At 39.8% G+C, this 21,362-nt stretch overlaps 3 protein-coding genes across 3 annotated transcripts in view; 1 reads left to right on the top strand and 2 right to left on the bottom strand.

Annotated features, from left to right (window-relative positions):
* The window catches only part of clec16a (C-type lectin domain containing 16A), a 48,737-nt gene extending 44,021 nt beyond the window's left edge, over positions 1 to 4,716 (bottom strand). The window contains exons 1-4 of the mRNA XM_037688903.1: positions 4,505 to 4,716; positions 3,833 to 3,961; positions 3,407 to 3,540; positions 661 to 809 (exon numbers count right to left, since the gene is read on the bottom strand). Of these exons, the coding sequence (XP_037544831.1) occupies positions 661 to 809; positions 3,407 to 3,540; positions 3,833 to 3,961; positions 4,505 to 4,578 (486 nt within the window). The 5' untranslated portion in view covers positions 4,579 to 4,716. The remainder of the gene's footprint in view (positions 1 to 660; positions 810 to 3,406; positions 3,541 to 3,832; positions 3,962 to 4,504) is intronic.
* Positions 4,717 to 5,312: 596 nt separating this feature from the next.
* dexi (Dexi homolog (mouse)) lies at positions 5,313 to 6,366 on the top strand. Its single transcript, XM_037689514.1, has 2 exons — positions 5,313 to 5,716; positions 5,801 to 6,366. Exon 1 carries the CDS (start codon positions 5,391 to 5,393, stop codon positions 5,658 to 5,660), a length of 270 nt encoding a protein of 89 aa, XP_037545442.1. The 5' UTR covers positions 5,313 to 5,390; the 3' UTR covers positions 5,661 to 5,716; positions 5,801 to 6,366.
* Positions 6,367 to 10,141: 3,775 nt separating this feature from the next.
* ciita (class II, major histocompatibility complex, transactivator) overlaps positions 10,142 to 21,362 on the bottom strand; it is a 21,448-nt gene continuing 10,227 nt past the window's right edge. The window contains exons 12-21 of the mRNA XM_037689513.1: positions 18,184 to 19,505; positions 17,443 to 17,976; positions 15,091 to 15,270; positions 14,936 to 15,007; positions 13,898 to 13,978; positions 13,718 to 13,801; positions 13,500 to 13,583; positions 13,310 to 13,393; positions 12,753 to 12,836; positions 10,142 to 10,217 (exon numbers count right to left, since the gene is read on the bottom strand). Of these exons, the coding sequence (XP_037545441.1) occupies positions 10,142 to 10,217; positions 12,753 to 12,836; positions 13,310 to 13,393; positions 13,500 to 13,583; positions 13,718 to 13,801; positions 13,898 to 13,978; positions 14,936 to 15,007; positions 15,091 to 15,270; positions 17,443 to 17,976; positions 18,184 to 19,505 (2,601 nt within the window). The remainder of the gene's footprint in view (positions 10,218 to 12,752; positions 12,837 to 13,309; positions 13,394 to 13,499; positions 13,584 to 13,717; positions 13,802 to 13,897; positions 13,979 to 14,935; positions 15,008 to 15,090; positions 15,271 to 17,442; positions 17,977 to 18,183; positions 19,506 to 21,362) is intronic.

Below are 21,362 nucleotides of genomic sequence, written 5' to 3'. Positions count from 1 at the left end.
GGAAAATACTCTCAAATCTACTAAATGAGTCTGTTTTTGGCTTCAGGAGCGCAGCTACCATTGTCAGTACACCAGTAACTTTCCCCAGTTCACACAAAACAAAGATGGAGCTGAAGAGTCACAACAATTACTGCTGAGGTGGTCAGGATCTTTTAGGGTCATCACCAATTACAAGATATACAAACAAAAACAACCAATATTTAAATATTAAAAGAGTATCTCCTTTGGAACGCAGCTGAAGAGTTATAAATTTAGTCTTAATTATATCTAACAACAATAACTGAAACGGTGCGTTAAAGAAAAAGACGCTCGTTGCATTATTCTTTGTTGCATCACCAACTCAAACAACTTTAACAGGATGTGCAGCGAGTCAGAAAAGGGACAATACCTACCGGTAATAAGGTTGACTAATACAAAGTGCAAGGATTATTAACTAGAGACGTTTTACATTTAAATAACAGTAAAAATGTTTACCATAACCAAACAGCTTTGTGCAACTTCAAACCGTTTATTTTACTGTAATGTTCTTAATATTGAATTTCATCCATCCTTTCTTGCTGACTGACAGGTAAGGCTCATAAATATATCTCGACACTAAATCATTGCACCGATTGCGTCCCTCTGTATTTTCTCTCATGCATCCATTCTCAGTGACCTCACCTCATTGTAGAAAAAGTGTACAGTGTGGTTGTTTAGTTTGAGTGACAGGGTCTTGAGGAAGGAAATGTAGTAAGCCATGATCTCTTCGTCGGAGAAGTCGAATTTGTGCACGATGATGGAGTTGACGTGGTTGTTTGACAACAGATAATCTATAAACAAATGAAAAGATTAAATCAACCAAAAGTAGTGATGCTTGATCAAAGCAGCTTAAGTGACACAAAATATGCCATATTTTTTCCAACCATGTCGGGTGTTGAGGGTTTAGGCTAAGTGGATAGCTTCTTTTCAGCACATTTTATTTGTGCTTCACTGTTATCAGATCAACAGTGGGGTTCACGTCTTACAGCTTTTAGATGGCCATTTGCAGAAACACTTTGTTAGTTAGTTTGTTTTAAATATTACATTTTCTTTCAAGCATGCTGCTTTTGCAAAACTGACAGTGAAAAGCTTCTCAGAGTCAAGAAAAGATTCTTAACGTCTGCAAAGAAGTGAGACTTTCAAAGAATATTTTAGGATCCACTGCTCGATCTGATAATCTCAAAACACTCAAATTCTATTGGCAATCTACAAAACCAAATTCCAAAAAAGTTGGGACCCTAAACAAATTGTGAATAAAAACTGAATGCAATGATGTGGAGATGGCAAATGTCAATATTTTATTCGTAATATAACATAGATGAAAGATCAAAAGTTTAATCTGAGTAAATGTAACATTTTAAAGGAAAAATATGTTGATTCAAAATTTCAGTGTCAACAAATCCCAAAAAAGTTGGGACAAGTAGCAATAAGTGGCTAGAAAAAGGAAATTGAGCATATAATGAACAGCTGGAAGACCAATTAACACTAATTAGGTCAATTGACAACATGATTGGGTATACAAAGAGCTTCTCAGAGTGTCAGTGTCTCTCAGAAGTCAAGATGGTAAGAGGATCACCAATTCCATCATTGTTGCACAGAAAGATAGTGCAGCAATACCAGAATGGTGTTACCCAGTGTAAAATAGCAAAGACTTTTAAGTTATCATCATCAACCGTGCATAACATCATCAAAAGATTCAGAGAATCTGGAACAATCGCTGTGCGTAAGGGTCAAGGCCGTAAAACTCTACTGGATGCTCGTGATCTCCGGGCCCTTAAACGTCACTGCACCTCAAACAGGAATGCCACTGTCAAGGAAATAACAGAATGGGCTCAGGAATACTTCCAGAAAGCATTGTCAGTGAACACAATCCACTGTGCCATCCGCCGTTGCCAGCTGAAACTCTACAGTGCAAAGAGGAAGCCATTTCTAAGCAAGCTCCACAAGCTCAGACGTTTGCACTGGGCCAGGGGTCATTTAAAATGGAGTGTGGCAAAATGGAAGACTGTTCTGTGGTCAGATGAGTCACGATTTGAAGTTCTTTATGGAACACTGGGATGCCATGTCATCCGGACCAGAGAGGACAAGGATAGCCCAAGTTGTTATCAACGCTCTGTTCAGAAGCCTGCATCACTGATGGTATGGGGTTGCATGAGCGCTTGTGGCATGGGCAGCTTGCATGTCTGGAAAGGCACCATTAATGCAGAGAACTATGTTCAGGTTCTAGAACAACATATGCTCCCATCTAGGCGTCATCTCTTTCAGGGAAGACCCTGCATTTTTCAACACGATAATGCCAGACCACATTCTGCAGCAATCACAACATCATGGCTACATAGGAGAAGGATCCGGGTACTGAAATGGCCAGTCTGCAGTCCAGATCTTTCACCTATAGAGAACATTTGGCGCATCATATAGAGGAAGGTGCGACAAAGAAGGCCCAAGATGATTGAACAGTTAGAGGCCTGTATTAGTCATGAATGGGAGAGCATTCCTATTTCTAAACTTGAGAAACTGGTCTCCTCTGTCCCCAGACGTCTGTTGAGTGTTGTAAGAAGAAGGGGGGACGCCACACAGTGGTAAAAATGGACTTGTCCCAACTTTTTTTGGGATTTGTTGACGCCATGAAATTTGGAAACAACAGATTTTTCCCTTAAAATGATACATTCTCTCAGTTTAAACTTTTGATCTGTGATTTGTGTTCTATTCTGAATAAAATATTAGATGTTGGCACCTCCACATCATTGCATTCAGTTTTTATTCACAATTTGTTTAGTGTCCCAACTTTTTTGGAATCCGGTTTGTAAATCCAGACCTTTTTATAGACACACACTATAGATGATTTCACTATCCTATTTTAAAGTAACATAAAACTCACTAAAGTAAAAATAAAACTCATTAGAAATTCCCAGCAGAATGGGACATTTAGAAACTTTGGAATCCTTTGAGTTTTATTTTTCTGTCAGCAAGCAAATGAATATAGTGTAAGCTCTTTTAAAGTGAATCTAAGATCGCAAAGGACAAGAAATCAAACCACCTGTGTTTTACAAAAACAGGCAAGAACTTTCTATTGAAGACAGTATTGATCATTATGTTTCAGCTGGCAACAAATTATTTAAGCCAGATACAGACACAGCCTGTGGTTGGGCTTCAAGTAAAAAAAGTCAAACATTCGCTAAAAACTGAATAAAGAACTGCTAAACTCATTTAAAAAAACGTAAGGAAAGATAATCAAAAAACCTAAAAAATAAAAAAATAAAACTTTGCAGTGTGTTTTTCTACAATGTGGTTTAACTCCCTTACCAGAGGATCAGATCCAAAACGACTCCAACAATCCATCACTCTTGCACCTGATATATATTTTCAGTACATTAGTACTATTACTTACATAAGGAAGTCTCGTGGCTGATGTTTTCAAACAGTATATTGAGGGTCTGGAGGAGCTGAACGCAGACGTAGCGACCGGACTTCTGACGCAGGATGTTCAGGAAGAAGACAAACATATTCTTCTCCAGGAAAAAGCTGATGACATACACATGTGCAGAGAAACAAAGATCTCAGCTTGTGACAAAAATTCATAAACATGTTTGTTCAAAGAACTGACTTTTTAAACAATCTGGAGACTAGTGGTTAAAATGAATACAATCTTCTGCTGCATTTGAGCAAGTGCACCAATGAAGAATGATCAATGTCATGGCTATAACGATAAAAGACTTAAGTAAAAACCACAGATGTTACTTTGACTTCCATACAGATGCACATCTGGAGATTTGTGGCTGCATCTGATGGACCGGCCATGCAATCATTGACTTACTCAAACACAGAGCTGTCGTTCTGGTCCCCCCAGATGAGAATCTCTGTGATGGTGCGGATGGTCTCCACTAGCAGGTTTCGGTTGTGGTCAGTCACTGTGGTGTTTTTGGTCAGAATATGGTACATGTATCTGATTTTTTTTTTAAAGATGTAAATGGAAAGAGCATGTATAAGTGAGAAAATACAGCATTTGTTACAACCTAACTTTACAGTACAAGTATAGTCAGCAAAGCAAGGAATACAAAGCTGATGCATTTTACAAGGCCTACAAGGTTGGTGTTAAAAACATTGCATTCGCCAAGTTTTGTTTGAGGCACCTGTTCTAGTGGCACAAGTTTAAGTTTACCCTTATTTATACATCAAACTGCAACGACTCAGAACACCTGGAAACATTTCTGTAGGTCTAGAGTCCAGAACATTTGTCAGCGAAGGACATTTTTATTGTTTAAGCACCGACTATATTATATTTGAAAACGTAACATGTGTAGCTAGCATCCTATCTTACCAGGAACAACGCAAATAACACAAGTGAATTCATTTTCCCCTATAACAAACTACATATCTGTTAATGCACTGTTTTAAACCGTTAATAATCGAGATAATGTCAACGTCGTGTTTAAATGGTCGCTAATAAGAAGCTAATTTATTAGCCTCGGGTACGCTGAGTACTCACTTCAAATGGTCCAAGGAGTGGATGTTTTTCGTTTTTCCCTGTCCTCCAACCCAGCTCCGTGACCGACCAAACATGGCTGCAGTTTTAAGAGGGCTTCTGTTTTCTAAAAGATTGCAAATATTATAAATCGCATTTACCCATTTCGCCTACATTACCGTACTAATAATATCTCCTTAGCTAGCAGAGGGTGATAGGCGAACAGGGCTGTGGGTTTGGGTAACACCTTCCTTCCTACGTTGCTTCTGGGAATTGTTGTTCTTTTGACATAACACTCTGAGGGAATAAGCGAGGGGAGGACTACAATTTTTTTGTTGCGAGTGACGAATAAATCAAGCGACTGAGTTTTTTACGTCAATATATTTTCAGCCAATCAGAGTAGAGGCTGCTAATCCGTGAACCAATCACGTTTCAGGGGTTCAGACGTCTCTGTGGTCGGTTTGTTTTTATGCAGCTGGCAAAAGTATTAAAGCAAAGTCATCCGTGAAGACGTCGTAAGAAGCATATATCTGTGATTATAGGTTTCTTTTTCTGAGTTCAGAACATTTTTAAGCCGAGCTTGTAAAAGAATGGTGTTGATGATCTTGGCTAACCTTGCCTGCTACTGTTTTTAGCCGTCTCCCGTTGGCATGGCGTGAAGAACCAAGAATGCGTCAAGCTAGCTAGCGCCATGTTTTAATTATGTCCCACGGTTAATATTAACCGTAGCGTAATGCCGTTTCATCTATGCTTTTTCCTGTTATTTTCTTCTGGACCTTGCAGATAAACCGTCCCAGACTTGGGTTGAGCCAAAATGGACGCCCGAGTCTCTCCAGGCCAAACATATTTTTAGCAAATTTCATCGACAACCTCTAGCTACGCACGTATCCGAACCGTGGCTATCTTTCGTATGACACAGCCAGTTCATGCCCAGCTAGATTCGGTGGAATCGCTTTTGAACGAGCTCCCATATATGTTTTATTTGGGCCTGTTTTTTGTGAACGTCCTCATCCTCTACTATGCCTTTCTGATGGAGTACATAGTCCTGAATGTGGGGATAGTGTTTCTGCCCGAGGACATGGACCAGGCTCTGGTGGACCTCGGGGTCCTGTCCGATCCGGCCTCTGTACCCTATGACACAGACACGGAGCTGGACGTGTTTGAGGGTTACCTGGAATGACAGCACGGAGCAAACTGAGCCATCTGCAGACTCCCTCTCAATGAGACAAAGAAAAAGTATGTTTCTTTTGTAATATTCTAGGAATTTAAAGCTCAAGTTGGACCCATAATGACTACATTTGTGTCTCTTACTGCCTTCAGGTTGTCTCCTCTGAAAAGAAAGGTAACCGGAGGAGGAAATTCAACCCGGCTGACCACATGATCAGCAGCAGGAAGACTTTTCGCTACACCTTTGGCGCAGCAGATCCTAGCTTTGGCTGCAGCAAAAGGAGAGTGAGCAAGCAAGTGGGGAAGAACAGTCAATCTTTTTATCTGAGAAGTGCAAAATGTGTCTTATGACAGGACACACACAGGATGGCGGTTACAGCAAGCAAACTAATGAGAACTTGTCACTTCCATTACAGTCTCATGAAACATTTTTGAAAGAACTGGCAAATCACCAAGAAGACTACATTTCCCTGTAGGCATGTTGCATACATCATTGCGCTGAGAACAACTTTTGTACTTTTGTTTAGAACAAACTCCACAGCTGCTGTACGAGCACACTCATCTTAAGGCTGAAATGAAAATGTATCTTTTGAGGTTTTCCACATTGAATTTCAGCATCAGAGATGTGCCACTCTCTCAGGAGCATAAATTAACTAATTCTGGTGGCACTGGCTGAAGGTATATTATGGAGCTGCATGATGAAAGTAATATTTTTTTACCTCAATCTTTGCTGTTCAAACAAGTTTTTTTTTTTTTTTTTAGGTTTTTTTTTTATACTGTCTGTATTAAAATTACAAGCTGTTTAAAAGTAAAACTTGTTTTCCATAAGTTAAATAAAATGCCAAATTTATTTATGGAAGACCTCAAAAGACGTGCATGAGATTTCTTCATCTTGTGTTGAGTCACGTTCAGTGACTGCAAGAGATTTGGTGCATGAGATTGTTTATTTTAAGACGTTGACAAAATGGTTTTCTTATTTTAGTGTTACAAATTTTAGAAATCATTTACAAAAAATGTGTTCACAACAGCAATAATGATAAATGAGTAAAAGAAAGGGACAATTGGCTATTAATGAGAGGGTTCTCCATCTTTGATTGTAAAAACAGACTATTGTTTGAGTCAGGACTGCACATTCATCATATTTAGACGTTTTATAAGCTTTGAATGTACTGTACATGCAGCAGATAACAGCTAAGACGGAACATTTTGAAAGAACCAGTATTTTTCTGTTGACACAAACAAGATGCAAAATCCACATTGGGATGGTTTTAAATCCAAACCCTGAGTATTTACATACATATGTTTCAGACTGACACTAGGTGGTCCAGAATTTCATTATCTAAAACAAGCCTGTTTTTATCAAACAGCACTTCAGCAGCTTTATGTCATGTTCAGGTTTTATTTTTGCTGCCTGTTTTGCTGAAATGACTACTTTTAATCAGCCAGTTCTCCACAGCTACACTGTGTTATAACATTTAAATATCTTACTGTAAAGAATATCGATGTATAGAATTACAGTACACAATACTCTACAGTTAAATCATTAATGAAGCACTCGTTTCTTTTGAAGTCCAGCTGCCTTAAAGCAATAATTTGTAGAAATGTTTAAATTTCACATAATCTGATCACACACTTTAAGCTCAGGATACCAATAATTTGTAATTATTATACATAAAACTTGTACAGAATTTGATCAAAAAGTAAATAATATAATTATTAGATGGTAATTAGTTTGATATATTTTTAGTTATTCTGCAAAAAATACAAATGTGTTATCAATTACAAATGAAGCTGTTACCTAGAGAGCAGACATTGTTCAAAAGTCCTTAATGTAATTCTTTTCTGAGGGGATGAGCTAAAATGTAGAGAATCATATTTAATTTGTTTTAAAATAGTTAAAATGTAACGGGTGAATTACAGTAACTCATCTGGTAGAGTCCATGAGCAGTTTGTAGATTACCTTCTTAAAAGTTCATGCTTCAGTTTCTCTTCTCATTGCTCAAAAAGCTCTCCAAATATCTTCATGTCTGCTCCATTAAAGTTTTGCAGTTAAGATGGTTTCTGTTTTTATTGATTAGAATAAACGGCAGCCATTTTTACAGCCTTCAGGTTACAGACTATCTAAAGCTTGTGTCACTTTTTCCACATCTTACACGCATCCATTATCTACAGATTGAGAAAGTTCATCTCTCCCATGTGCATTTAATAAACTTTGACTGAATACCAACTTACAGCTTCATAAATTAAATGCCTCGACTACAAATGTTCCTGTCTTCACTGTTATAGTCACGCCGCCTTTCAGCCACCAGAGGAAGCAAATGAATCGTGGAGCAAAGTGAAGAGAAGTGATTTGTTCAGTTGTTTCAAATGAATACTCAGCTCTCCATGTTTACACACACAATGTAGGTAGAATTAGTTATTAAACCAAAAGTTCAGATCTTTTGAAAGGGGGGTTCTGTGGAGATGTTAAGCAAAAAACATCTTACCTGTTGTAGATCGCTTTATGAACATGAAAAATTATGTGTTCCATCTTCTTCAGAAGCAAAATGATGTTAGACACAACTGTGTTTCAGCTGCAAGTCTGAAAATAAGGTTTGCTAACTGTTGCACTCTAACCAGGCTAACTACAGGTTAGCAGTACAAGTAAAAATAATCTCATTTTGTGCATTCAAACACTAGCAACATGCTCACTAGAGGTGGCAGTACAGTACTGTGTCACTGAGATGCAAACCAACAGACAGAATTAGTTTACTGAAGGTGTCAACTTTTCATGTGCAGGGCAGCCATATTGGATTTTAAGATTGAGGTTTAGGACATGGGGTGTGGTGAGTTCCAGATGATTTTTATAACTGAAAAGTTTCGAGTACAAATAAGTTCTGACCAGACTAGTGTAAGTGAGGCCAAGACCAGAGAGGACTGTTGGTGTACCTCCACTCCTCTAGTTTACAGTGGTTCATGTGAATGCTATTATATAAATCTTTACACTGTCATCGGTTTCTCATCACATAGTTATTTCTATACACATTTCTTTTGTGAGTTCTAATAAAAGGCAGAAACTAGCTGTAGCACTTCCTGTGCACTCTGGAGCACTTCCAGCAGAAATCTTATAATATATGTTATCAATGAAAGTAACAAAGATGTAGAGGGTTAATAAAATTGTGTTCTTCTGAATAATTAGGACTTTTTGAGATTAGTTTCAAGTCTTATTTAAAATGTTTTTTTCAAACTGATGTCATTCTAGAACTATCTACAACAGGTAAGATATTAATTGTTCATTATGTTTACTGCACAGGAACCCCATTCAATATATCTGACCTTTACGCAATAGAGGAAACTTACAAAAATAGTTTAAAAACGAGCAACTGGATTTATGTTCAGCTGAATGAAAATTAAAACTTCATTGGGACAAGTAAAAGGTTTTATTTTAGTTTTTTTTTATTTAAGATATTTGCTCTGCAGCACGCTTTGGAAATGAATAAATAAAAAAGGGACCTCAATAACATTACAACATCTGTTTACAGCGGCGTGCACAGCTAACTAAAAAGTTAGCTTCATTAACCAGCATTCTGCTAACTAAAATTTGGCTTTGCTAACCCTAAACCACTAAACAAGTAAAATAATTCGCTTCGCTATTTCTAAACCGCTAATTCGACTGTGAGTCTGCGTTGCTTCTTCGTCTCTTTCTACTTGAAGTTGCATCGACCAATCACGTTACTTGTCCACGTAGTCAGCCAATAGCGTGCCTAACGAACTCTTCAGGACACGCCCACAACAGACAGGAACAAGCTAGTGAATTTAATTAGTGGACTTAAAGTTGCGAAACTTAATTTAGCTGAAGCTAATTCTTATGGTTTCCAAAGTTTGTGAAAATGCTAATCTGCTAAACGAAAAATTTCTTCCTCTATCAGCGGATTAGAGGAACAGTGCCCACCACTGTCTGTATATTATTATTAATGCTTTGGGCTTGATGCTTCAGCAACAGACATGATGAGTGACAAACCCCAAAATACTTTGAATAGTTAGTCTGTATACAAACAAGGAACAGGAACTCACTGGGGAGGAAGTGAAAAGAGAGTTTTTTTATTAAACCAATGATGTAGTGGAAACAAAAACAAAAAAAACATCTGTTTATATAAAAAGCTGCAGATAATAAGAAATACAGAAAGTTCTTGTAAAAAAAATAAAACCAGCACAGGTTTTTATACAATATCCACAAGGACTGACCTTTAAAAATTAATAGTGCAAATTGTTCTGCTTGTATAAAACATTACACACACTCGTACAGCAGGCCTGTGAGGTGTGGATCCGTTGAAAGCACCTGATGAGGAAAGCAGCAATTCATTTTCGTAGTGCAATTTCTCAAATATTGTCTTTTGGTTCGTGTCTTTTTAATTTTTTTTTTACAAAGTTTAGAACACCCAAAATGTAGTGTTCACATGAATGCATCAGATGCACAATGAAAAGTTCATTACAATACAAAGTAGAAAAAATGTTTTAATGCCAAAGGATGCGGCTGTCCTGCTGCTGAAGTCTCTCAAACACTCCATATGGAATACACTGGTTCCACATCCTGCAGCCAAATGAGACAAAAAGCCATGAAAATACAAACATGACATAAAAGAATAAAACTATCCTGGAAGGAACGCATATTGTTGCTGACTTGGACGTCAGAGTTCATACAGAAATCTTGCTTGATCTATTAGTTCTCGATGTGTTGAGGATTATTTCCAGCTACTACTACTGTACACCACAATTTAACATAATATAAAAAAGACAGAGTTATTGCAATTTAACTGTGGCGGCCACCCTGAATCAAGTTGACTCTAAAAGAAAATCAGTTGTAGATGCACAGCGTGTCATGATCTCCGCTCTCTGCCACGCCCACTCCTCCATCACAATCGCACTCATGCTCATCACCTGTGTCACTCCCAGTCTCCCTCCTGCTCCACCTGTGCACTGCACTTCCTAAGTGCTCCCCAGTCTCTGCCTCCCTGCCAGATTATCTGATCGCCTCATGCCTGAAGTGTCCAGTATTTTTGTTCCTGACCCACTTCATGACCACAGATTCCTCGCCCTTTGCCCAAGATGGATACTTCTGCCTATCGGATATCTGGACCACGTCTGCTCTGCCTCCAGACCACCGACTCCAGCTAAACCCCTCGGATAATCACGCCCCACGAACTCAGAGCTCGGACTCTAGGAGTTGAGATCTCAGAACCAAGCTCCACATTCTGAAGTGTTTGTCGGACCTTCCAGGTTATGCTCACATATCACGTGATCCATCCAAACCTCCTTTCCCTCTGACGCAGTCCTTATCAAATAGTGGGGCGCCTGGGGCAGTGCCAGGGGGTGCGCATATGACCCCGGGGAACATTTTGCAGCAGGGAGTAGTTTTTTTTTCCTCACCATTCTCATTTTGTCAGGGTGAGTTCAGCAACTGTTTGCTCAGATCCGGCAACTTTCAGTTTTACTAATAATAAAGTTATGAACAAATATGGCTGCCTTGTCGTTTGGGGAGCTGTGCTTGAACCGCGTCGCTCCCCTCTGCTGCTGAGACGATAAATAAATAACTCGGACACCTCCGCTGCTGTTTTTATGACTCTCTGCCACTCACAGCATGTATGCGACAAAGAGTAAAGTCAAAGTGAGAGCGACACCTGCCCCCTCTTTCCTATTTCACATTGGCAAATTTTTTTTAGTTTTATCAATGAGTTCGTCAAAGCACAATTTTGATGTTTTTTTTAATTGTTGTAAAAACAAAAAAGTAATGTTTAACAAATGTTAGGACTCTATTCTTTGCTAACAAAATATATTTGATGTCATTAAACAACTTGTCAGGTCCTTCTCTTGCGCTCTGTGCGACTTCTCTGCTGTCGCTGCTCTGAAGACCAAGTCCAGGTCCAGCTAAACATTGAGCAGGAGCTGCAGACAGTATGATGCTTCAAACCCCGCTTCCAAAAGCTGTGCACTGCAAAACGTGCTCATTGTACCCATTAATCCTGACTTCCTCATTTTGATTAAAAAGAAAAAAAAAATCTGCACAAATTGTTTTATTCATTTTTGTTTTATAGGTCAAAGTGTATAACACTCCTAGTTAAAATGTTGCGGATCAATTTGAATTTATTATTATTTATTGATTATATTTATTTATTTTTATTTTTCAGTATCAAACAGTCAAAATGTTTACGGTTTAAATAAGTATAGATTTTTTTTAAATTTCAGGCAAATTGATGCACTTTAAGTCTTTTCTGTCACAGACTATAAAACAATGTTAATAAAGTTCTTCTTTGTTGTAAGTTGATCTTTACTTCTTTCTTTTTCTTTTTTCTTTAATGTTAATAAGGGCATGATGTTATGCAGAGGTGTACTTGTAACAATTTTATAGACAATTTATACTATTTACAGCCGTGGTAGAGAGTTGGGGGGGTGCGAAATGTTTACGTCTTCCTAGGGGGGGACATAAAAGAAAATAATTGAGAAGCACTGCTCTGACGCCATCGCAGCTTCTGCTTCTCCACCTGTGATCGAGCTCTACAGAGTGACAGCTGACTTTCTCCACCTGATAACACTTTAAATAAATATTTTTGTGGTTGAATTTCTGGGTTCCCCTCGTAATTCATTAAACAACGAAAGCGCGCAGACAGACTGATGCTACGGTTACTGAGCCAATCCCGGGGGCGGACTGGCCACCTGGAGCACCGGGACATTTCCTGGTGGCCTGGCCCGCTCAGTGATCGCCGAGGGGGACTAAAGGCTCGATTCGGGTCGTGCTTGTTTTAAATAAAGGCCGAGGCTGTCTTGGAAAGAGAAGGGGGTGGGGGGTCTGTCTTTCCACATCGCCAATCGTGTACAGTCTTACGTTGAAAACCCGCAAAACAGTGAGTCCGCGAAAGCCGAACCGCTCAGTATCGAGGGACTACTGTAAATCCAATATTTATTTTCTGAGGGTTTTATTTAAATCCATCCAGTGGTTTATGTGATATTTTGCTTACAGACAAACAAACACACACATATACAGACACAAGCATTTATATGGTCACTTCCTTTCATGTTGGTGGATTATAAAAATCGAACAATCATCATGTAACACGTCAAGACAGCTCACCTTAATGTCTTAATCTTTTTACAGCTTCTCAAACTGGCTCCCAAGCTCTGAGCGCCGACATCTGTCATCTTGTTATATTTAATGCTGTTGAGAATTAAGAAACATGAAAAGTGTGAATTTTTAGTGAGCATCTAATGTAACAGGAAGTCTGCCTCGAAAAACCCTCGATAAAATTGTAGATTTGTGGTTCCTTTTATTAAAGCAGGCAAAAAAACTCTTTGCAGTTTAACAAAACCTCAATAAACAACCCCATTTCTGAGAGTTGTGACATGGAAAATGTGAATAAATGATTTGCAAATCTCATAAACTCGTATTTTTATTATTCAGTATAGTAAACATACCAAATGTTAAAACTACAAAATTTAACATTTTTGTGACTAAAACAAGAGCTAATGAGATTTGTATTACACCATTGCATTCTGATGTAAATTTTCACAGGGACCCAATTTTTTTGTGATTAGGGTAGTATGAAAGTGGTTTTTTTCCTATATGTTTGTTTAGTGCAGGAATGCAAACAGGAGGATCTTGAAGGAGATAAAACGCTGAAACCAACTCACTCGAGCTCGGTTAGAGAAGCCATGTGTGGGAGGACTGCTGCCAAACTCTCTGCCCCTTCGTCAGAAATCACATTACTGTAAAGACTGGAGAAGACAAAGAAGGAAGTGAATAAGGCAGTTTAAAATAGGATGCCATTTATAATTTTGGTTTAGATGTGTGTAGATGTGTATGTGTGTGTGTGTTCCAAACCTTAAACAGTGCAGTTTGGGCAGGTCCCTCAGTGAAAGAGCCAGTTTCTTCACTCCTTCATCTCCTATGCAATTCTGTGACAGACTGTAAACGAGAAGAAAACACTTCAGTTCAACACACACATACACACACACAAACCTAAATAAAATCTACAATACTCAGTTTTTTAATCTTAGACAAACACAAATAAGAAGAAGAAGGAATCAACGTGCACTCACTTTAGTATCTCCAAACATTTGAGAGAGACTAACGCATTCGCCAAGTTATCTGCTCCTTTGTCCCCGATCTTACTCTTTTCTAGACTGAAGATGAGAAAGAAATTACCCTGTCAGAAATTATCTCTAGAGAGCAGATGTTTTTGGAGTGAGTGAAACAGAAAAGAAGATATTTGTTCTCACTCAAGGTGCTGCAGGTTTTGTAGACCTGGCAAAAGATCCCAGAGCTTGGGAAGAGCCACGGGACCGTTTTCTGGACCAAGCCTGCAGAAAAAAAGATGTGATCATGATCAGAAGCTAGAATGACACAGCTCTAATGGCAGCTTATTGAAAAAACTACTGTATACATATATACAGTATATCAGAGTCAGTTTTGTTGTCATTGTACCGAAGCAAAATGAAATTACATTTCAGTACAGTCCGTCCAAGTAAAACACAAACAAACTGACATGGGGAGACGGAGGTGTCTGAGGCTGTGGCCTCGTGGGAGGCGCTGCCCTTTTCGTTTAGATAAGGAAAAGAGAAATACGAGGGACGAGGAGGTGAAAAAAAAATCATATCTCACACTGTGTTTTCGATGGGGCACAGTGTGAAAGTTGAAAAAAAAATCTCAGCACAGAAATAGCAACATATTGATGACATTATAATATATATGCATGAGGAAGACTGAGGAAGGCAGTGAGTTTGGCCATGGATACTGACAGATAGTCCCCATAGTCCTAATAAGAGATAGTGCAGTGTCTATCAGCCAGCTCAGCTCTGACACAGGTCCACAGATGTCCTCGGGAAGGGAGCGGGTAGGGGAGGAGGGTTTGGAAGATATGTAAAGAGAGTTAAAGCGAGGGAGTGGTGGTGCAGAGGTTAGAGAAGGTGGGCCTGTGATCGGAAGATTGCCGGTTCAACTCCCGGTACTAACAACATCAAAATGTGGGTGGGAAAGGTGAAACATCCACACCTGCCTCCACCCTCATTTGCCCCACTCTGGGCCCTTGAGCAAAGCCCTTAGCCTCCACCATCTGCTCCCCAGGTGCCCTAGATAGCAGCTCTCTGCTCCACACAGTGGGCTGTGGCAGCTTGGTGCTCTGTGGTTGCGTCAGGAAGGACATCCGGAATAAAAATAATTGCCACATCTTCATGCGACTTAGTCGCTGTGGCGACCCCTGAATAAGAGAGTATCCGAAAGAAGAAGAAAGAAAGAACTATCCAACTTCAATGACTCACTCAAATTCCAGCTTGCACAGCTCTTTGACTGCTGGGACCCCCTCTGCCAGGATGGAATCTAACTGACTTGAGCTGCAAACAAACACAAAAACTCCTTTCAACATTACAATACAAAGAACTAATATGCTGCAAAGCAAATCTGAACGTGCACAAACCTCTCTGATAGCCTCTTGCGCATGTGAATGTTCACCAGGTTCTCCAGATGCTCAATGTGGCAGACCTGTGTGGCTTTTAGAGGGTGGATCTTGAACTTGGACACCGCTCCTTGAAGGAGTCCTTCTTCATCACTCTGCTCCAGCTGCTCCCAAAGGGTGATGACATCAGCGATGCAAGCCCTGAGGAACACACCAAGCTTGGTTTTCAATGGGTTTTTTAAATAAAACATTCATTAAAGCGCCAAAATATCAGACAGGCTCTTCATTTTAAATCATTATCTTTGAATGCCAACGGCTTTAAAAACATAAGTATGCACTTAAAAGTAAGTACATTATTTTTTATAAACTATAACATTGCTGTCAGTTTTACTTTATGTGGCTATCAAAGCCGAAATATTTGGATAATTCTACTGGAAGTGCTCAGGCTGCACTTGAGCTACAGCTAACTGCTGCTGCTACTTGTTACACCAAAAAAAAAAAGTCACTAAATTATAAGAAACTAACCATGTTATGTAAAACTGTTGGCATTGTAAACAGTTACAAATTAAAATTTGTGTGAATCACCTTTGACTGAAATTATTTTAAGATGTCAGCAATTCGATTTTTGCCCTGCCTGGACAAGCTGTTAGCTCATCTTTCTATTCAGAATTAAACTCTATAGCTCCAAAATGAAGAAGTTCAAGAAGTTATCTACAACAGGTAAGATATTAACTGTTCATAGCTTTCCCACAAAACCCACTTCAAAAGATCTGATCTATTGCTTTAAGAAGCATGCTGTAAACTAATCATTCACATAAAGGGCATGTGAAATATTTCCCTTGAACACTATTATTTAATATCCTAAATAACTAAGAGAAATCATTATTTCCTTATGCTGCAATGTTTAAACAACAAATGTTGGGTCTAGACATTTATGTGGACGTTACTTTGACATTTTCACCCAACTACATGTTGTTAAAGACCACAAACAGCTGTTCACTCCAACAGCACAACCCTACTGTCCTGAAAAACCACTTAGCATCATCGTAAAGAACACAAGAAAGAGTCTAGTTCTCTGACCTGGCATCCAAACTCCTCATAGAACCATGTACATATCTGAGAAGATGCCCAACCTATGGAAGCCCTCTTCTGCCAAGCACAGAACCTAAAGCCTGCTGCCAATATCTGACACTGCAGAGCATCACAGCAGTTTTGTGTTCAAGCTGGAGGAGTTTGGATGACAATATTATTCATTTGTTTTGACTATAGAATGAACATAAAAAGACCTTAACGCTGCCTTTTTTATTTTACCAAGTACAAAGCCAATGGTCTGTAGGTATTAAAATGTATTTTAAGTTAATCCCAAGAGCCCGTGAAAGCTTGTGACAGACTATTGTATGTATATTATACTACATCAAAACCACAATACTTTCTATTTTGGGGCGTGGCTAAACATTCATGTATATTTTCACTGATAATTTAGCGAGCGTAAACATTTAGTTGGTGAGATCGGATCCAGAGGCCTCGTCAGGGGCTGGAAACATCTGATCAGTTTGAAGCAACAAGGATGTCTTCAGTAAATGAGGTTATTCTAACATTTAAGACATTTAATGAGACAGCTTGACTGTCTAGTATTCACAAATAGTAAAGGTAAATATGCAGTTAAAACTGTTACAAAGGCTAGAAAAAACCCTACTACACTTTAAAATTTTAATTACCTACCTTTCCAAACTGATTTAGAACATAAATATATCAAATAACCAAACTACCTTTTAGATCAGGGGTCTGCAACCTGCAGCTCTGCAGCCACATGCGGCTCTTTGGTCCCTCTTCAACGGCTCTTTCAAGCTTTGACAACTGACATAAAACTGAATTTTATTTGTTATACAAACAACAAAAAATAACTAGTTTTAGCTGTTTTCCTGTCATTTCTTTTGCAAATATGTGAACACTGCAAGGAGTAAAACATACTTTAACTTGATGCTTTATTTCTTTATACAGTATAAAGAACTGTGCATAGTTTAGATCTTTTAATTAAAAAAGACAGTAAAAACTGTTTTTTTCCCTCCTTCTTTACAAGAATCTGGTCTTTTTAAAAAAAATAAATGTTAAAAATCATTAGATTTTTTTTTTTTTTTTTGCTTTACGTCACCCCTATACTGGCCACAAAAGCTCCCTCCAGGAAACCTAAAGTAGCCCACGGGCCACCAGTTGATGACCACAGTTGTAGGTTGTTGTGGTTCCGGACACGTTTAATGTCGTGAACAAAGGCGTAAAAATGGCTCTTTTGATCGTAAAGGTCGCAGACCCGTTTTAGATGAACCCTAATAAAATGGTCCGTTTTGGAAAAATCGATACCAAACAGAATTTTACCTGTACGTGTTGATGTTGTTGAGGCTCATCAGAGATCTAAGTCCACAGATCTGTATACCCGAGTCCTCCAGATCCAAAGAGAACGTTCTACCTTTAGCTCCACCCTGCTCAAGAACATTCTGAACACTGAACACATCTGGCGGGCTGAAGGAAACTCCACGAAACGTCAGGAATTCTGGCAGATTTTCTGTCAGATGTGTCAACATTCTGCTGGCAGGGCTTCCTCCGCTACCGTCATGTGTAAAACTTGCTTCATAGACATAGTTGCATGCCTCTAGGACCTGAGCTGGACTCAGTTCACTCATGGAAAGATCTTCCAAGTGTTTTGTCGCCAGTGCCTGCTTGCTGCGCAACATGTCTCTGAAGACAGTCTCTCTGTACGAGTGAAGCCTCTCTAGTTCGGCCCTGTTGTGGAACAGAAGGCCCACGGCAAATCGTTGAGTGAGCTCGAGCTCTTCCCTTTTAGGTTTTCCACGGCCTTTGACAGTCGTCTGGAGAGGGAGCGTCTGGAGGAAGGAACGGTCCGGCACAGTCCTGGGGAAAGCCAGCACAAGAGTTTGGTCAGAAAAAAGCAGGAACATACTGAAAGTGAAAAAAGAAAATGGAAAACAAAAAAAAAAAAAGTCACTTTTGTTGTTACTCAACACTGGCTGATAAGGAAATGTTTCTCATTCTGTCCAGCATTTTTGATTCTTTGTTAGTCATTGGATGTTTTTAAATTTAGAAACAAGTTCTCTTTACCTGGATAAAGACAAATGAACGGCAGCTATGTAACTCTGAAGGAAAGGGTTCGCCCACAATAAGATGCCATCACCGCAGTCATCAACGAGGTCAACGTCTCCTCCGTTTTCTTTGCTTTCTCCTTCCTCCACTCTTCTCGTCTTGTTTGTGTCATGTCCTCCTCCCTCCTCATTATCTCTTTTGACAATTGTCCTCAGGCGCTGAGAAAGCAGCAGCCCTGTCCTCAGGCCAAACGCCTTGAGTTTGGCAGACACGACTCTTCCTGCAGGAATGATCGAGGTGTTGGATTTGACCCCCTCCCAGGCCAAAGAGCTCAGTTGGGACAACAACTCTTTGTCTTCTTTTCTGTTTGTGTCCTCAGAAACATTCCCCTCGTCCACTTTCTCTTGTTGTTTATCTTGTCCTTTTGCCTTTCTCACTTTCTGGGAGCAAAGGGCGCTCTGCCTGGCTTTTCTGGACTTAGTCTGATTATTTTCATGACCCTTCCTCACTTGAGAATTATTTGAGATTTCTGTAAGAGCTTCTTGGGTTTCACCAGGCCATTGTGTTCTACCTCTGTCTTTTCCCAATTTTTGACACAGCACCTGGTGGCAGAGCCCAGTTAGAGTTCTTGGTAAGACCTCTGAACCTTTGGACCACTCTAGGACTGTGCACACCATGTGGCAGAGTCCAGGGTTCCAGCAGAGGAGTCGTAGGTAGCTGCTGGCTGTTAGCCGGTCCACAACAGATGCCTTGAGCGTAGGGTCAGTGAAGTACTTGGACAAGTACGTCTCCACGTTTGCTGGATTGAAACCACACACCTCCAGAAGGCTGTCTGTGCGCCGCAGTAACTGGCTGGCGACGACTCTTGGCCGTGTAGCGAGTAGAAGAGTGCACCCTGGAAGTAAGACCCTCTGAAGGATGGCAGAAAACAGCTGCTTCACCGTGAAGCTCTGCGCCTTGCTGTCTCTCTGCAGTGATGTCACCAAGTCCTTCTCTAGAGCCTGGAGCAGCATTTTATAGTCCCGCAACTCATCAAACCCATCAAAAATAATGAGCACGCGTTTGGGAGCTGCAAGGATTTGAGTGTACACTTCCCCAGGGTCTGTGCAGGGGGGAGAGAAGGAGGAAAGGCTGAGCAGAAGTGTCTGAAGGCTATAGGTGGGCTCTGTTAAAGTCAGCTTCTTCCCCTCGAATAAGAAGACAAAGTCAAACTGAGGGATGCAGTCTTTAGACCAGTCAAGACACAACTTCTTGATCAGCGTGGTTTTTCCCATGCCCGCATTCCCAAACAGCAACATGTAGCGTTTATTACACTTGACTCCATTTAGGTTTTGGAAGATCTGAAAAGGATGGACATGTAGTAACATTTACGCAACAGTTCAATGTTTTCACTCACGCAAATGAACAAATCAGTACATTCTGGTGTTAACCTGGCAAAAATGGTAGACACAACTCTTGGAGAATCTCCTCTAAGCAGTTTTATTGTGTACAAAAAACAGATACAGTAGTTCCTCGATACTTCGCGGACTCGCTCTTTCGCGGTTTTTCAGCGTATAAGATTGTACACGACACACGATTGTCAACTTTAATATTGCTCGCGTGAATGGGATGGTATGGGATAAAAAGTTAACGAAAAAAATACTTTGGACAGACAGGTGCCACCATTTTGTAGTTTTCTTTCAATAAGCCTACCCTGTAAGGCAGGGCTATTCAACTGGTGGCGTGGGGGCCAAATCAGGCCCAAGAGGGAGCTCAGTTTGGCCCACCAACGGGTTCATTTTTAAATAAAACTAGATTTTAAACCTTAAAACAAGCCTAATTAATGACAATAACTGCTGAATGTTAGAACCCCGAGCTCCTGGTTTTCTGTAACTGTGCCCCCCTGAGCAGTTTATTTGAATAACTCTGCTGTAAGGCCAGTCCAAAGAATACACTACCCAGAAGCCAACAGTGCTTCCAGCTGCTGCTTTCTGCTGAAATGGAGGGAAAGTTTTGCAATGTGAAGTCAGAAGTGAGGATATATCTATTAAACTAACAGAACAGGAAAGTCACAAATAATCCTGATTATCCATGCACACATCAACCTGGGCGGGGTGGGGGGTGGGGGGGCTTCATCACTGCAGGGTAGGTCTGCAGAACTGGAACCGAGCCCGACCGGAACCGAGCAGCTGGTCTGCAGAGCTGGTGAGTATCCATTTAAAATTTTGCAGTACTGTACACTACATATACAGATGTTGTTAAAATGACAGGTTTAAGAGTTTAGAACATTGCAAGAATGTGGAAAAGGTTTATAAAGCTTTAAAATACATATAAATACTAAAACAAATAAAGCGTTCCTAATTTGTGGTTTTTCACCAATCGCGGTGGTGTGTGGAACGCAACCCCGGCGATAATCGAGGGACTACTTACTGTACATGTTTTGTTTTGGGGGTTTTTTACACAATTTTTGTCAAATGTTTTGGAAAATCTATAAAACTAAACTCACACACAAAATATATTAAAAAAAAAAACAATTTGCATTTTATTAAACAACCTTCAGGTGGCCTCCTTCCACATTAAAGATACGTGACTCATCAAGGAAAATCAAACAGTCCATGACAACTTCTTTATTTTAACCCAATGCTTTCTTTTTTCATGCTCATCTTTTAATTAGAGGTCTCTCACAAGCATTGCCCCTTTTTTGTGTGTGTGTCTATCATTTCTCATTTTAATGACAAGGTTTTCATTTTTGTGTTCTTGATGTCTTCCCTGGTCCACCTTCCTTTATTTTCTTTTTTTTCTTTTATATATATATATATATATATATATTTTTTTTTTTTTTCCTTTTCATTTACCCTTTATTTATGCAGGTAGTCTCATTGAGCCACGAGAACTCATTTTCGAGAGAGACCTGTTCAGGGAGCAGATGGGACATAAGAGCCTTGCTCATGGGCCCAGAGTGGGACTTATGAGGGTGGGGACAGGTGTGGGTGCTTCACCTACCCCACCCACATTTTTGATGTTGTCGGTACCGAGGCTTGAACCGGCTATTTTCCGATCACAGGCCCACCTTCTCTAACCTCTGCGCCACCATTCCCCCTTAATTGGGACATAACAATTATACGTGGTAAACAAGAAAATAACCTTGTAATTTTCAGCCAAATATATGATCAGTTAACTCCAGTCCAACCCCAGCTAATGGTAAGAATAGTTTTTTT

The sequence above is a fragment of the Nematolebias whitei genome, chromosome 15, assembly GCF_014905685.2.
Source record: "Nematolebias whitei isolate Nwh7 chromosome 15, NemWhi1, whole genome shotgun sequence".
Taxonomy (NCBI): domain Eukaryota; kingdom Metazoa; phylum Chordata; class Actinopteri; order Cyprinodontiformes; family Rivulidae; genus Nematolebias; species Nematolebias whitei.
Note: the sequence above shows the minus strand (reverse complement) of the source record. Positions and strands in the feature narration are given on the sequence as shown.

Coding starts and splice junctions, on each gene's coding strand:
- dexi (XM_037689514.1), top strand. CDS start 5,391: ATGACACAGCCAGTTCATGCCCAGCTAGATTCGGTGGAATCGCTTTTG.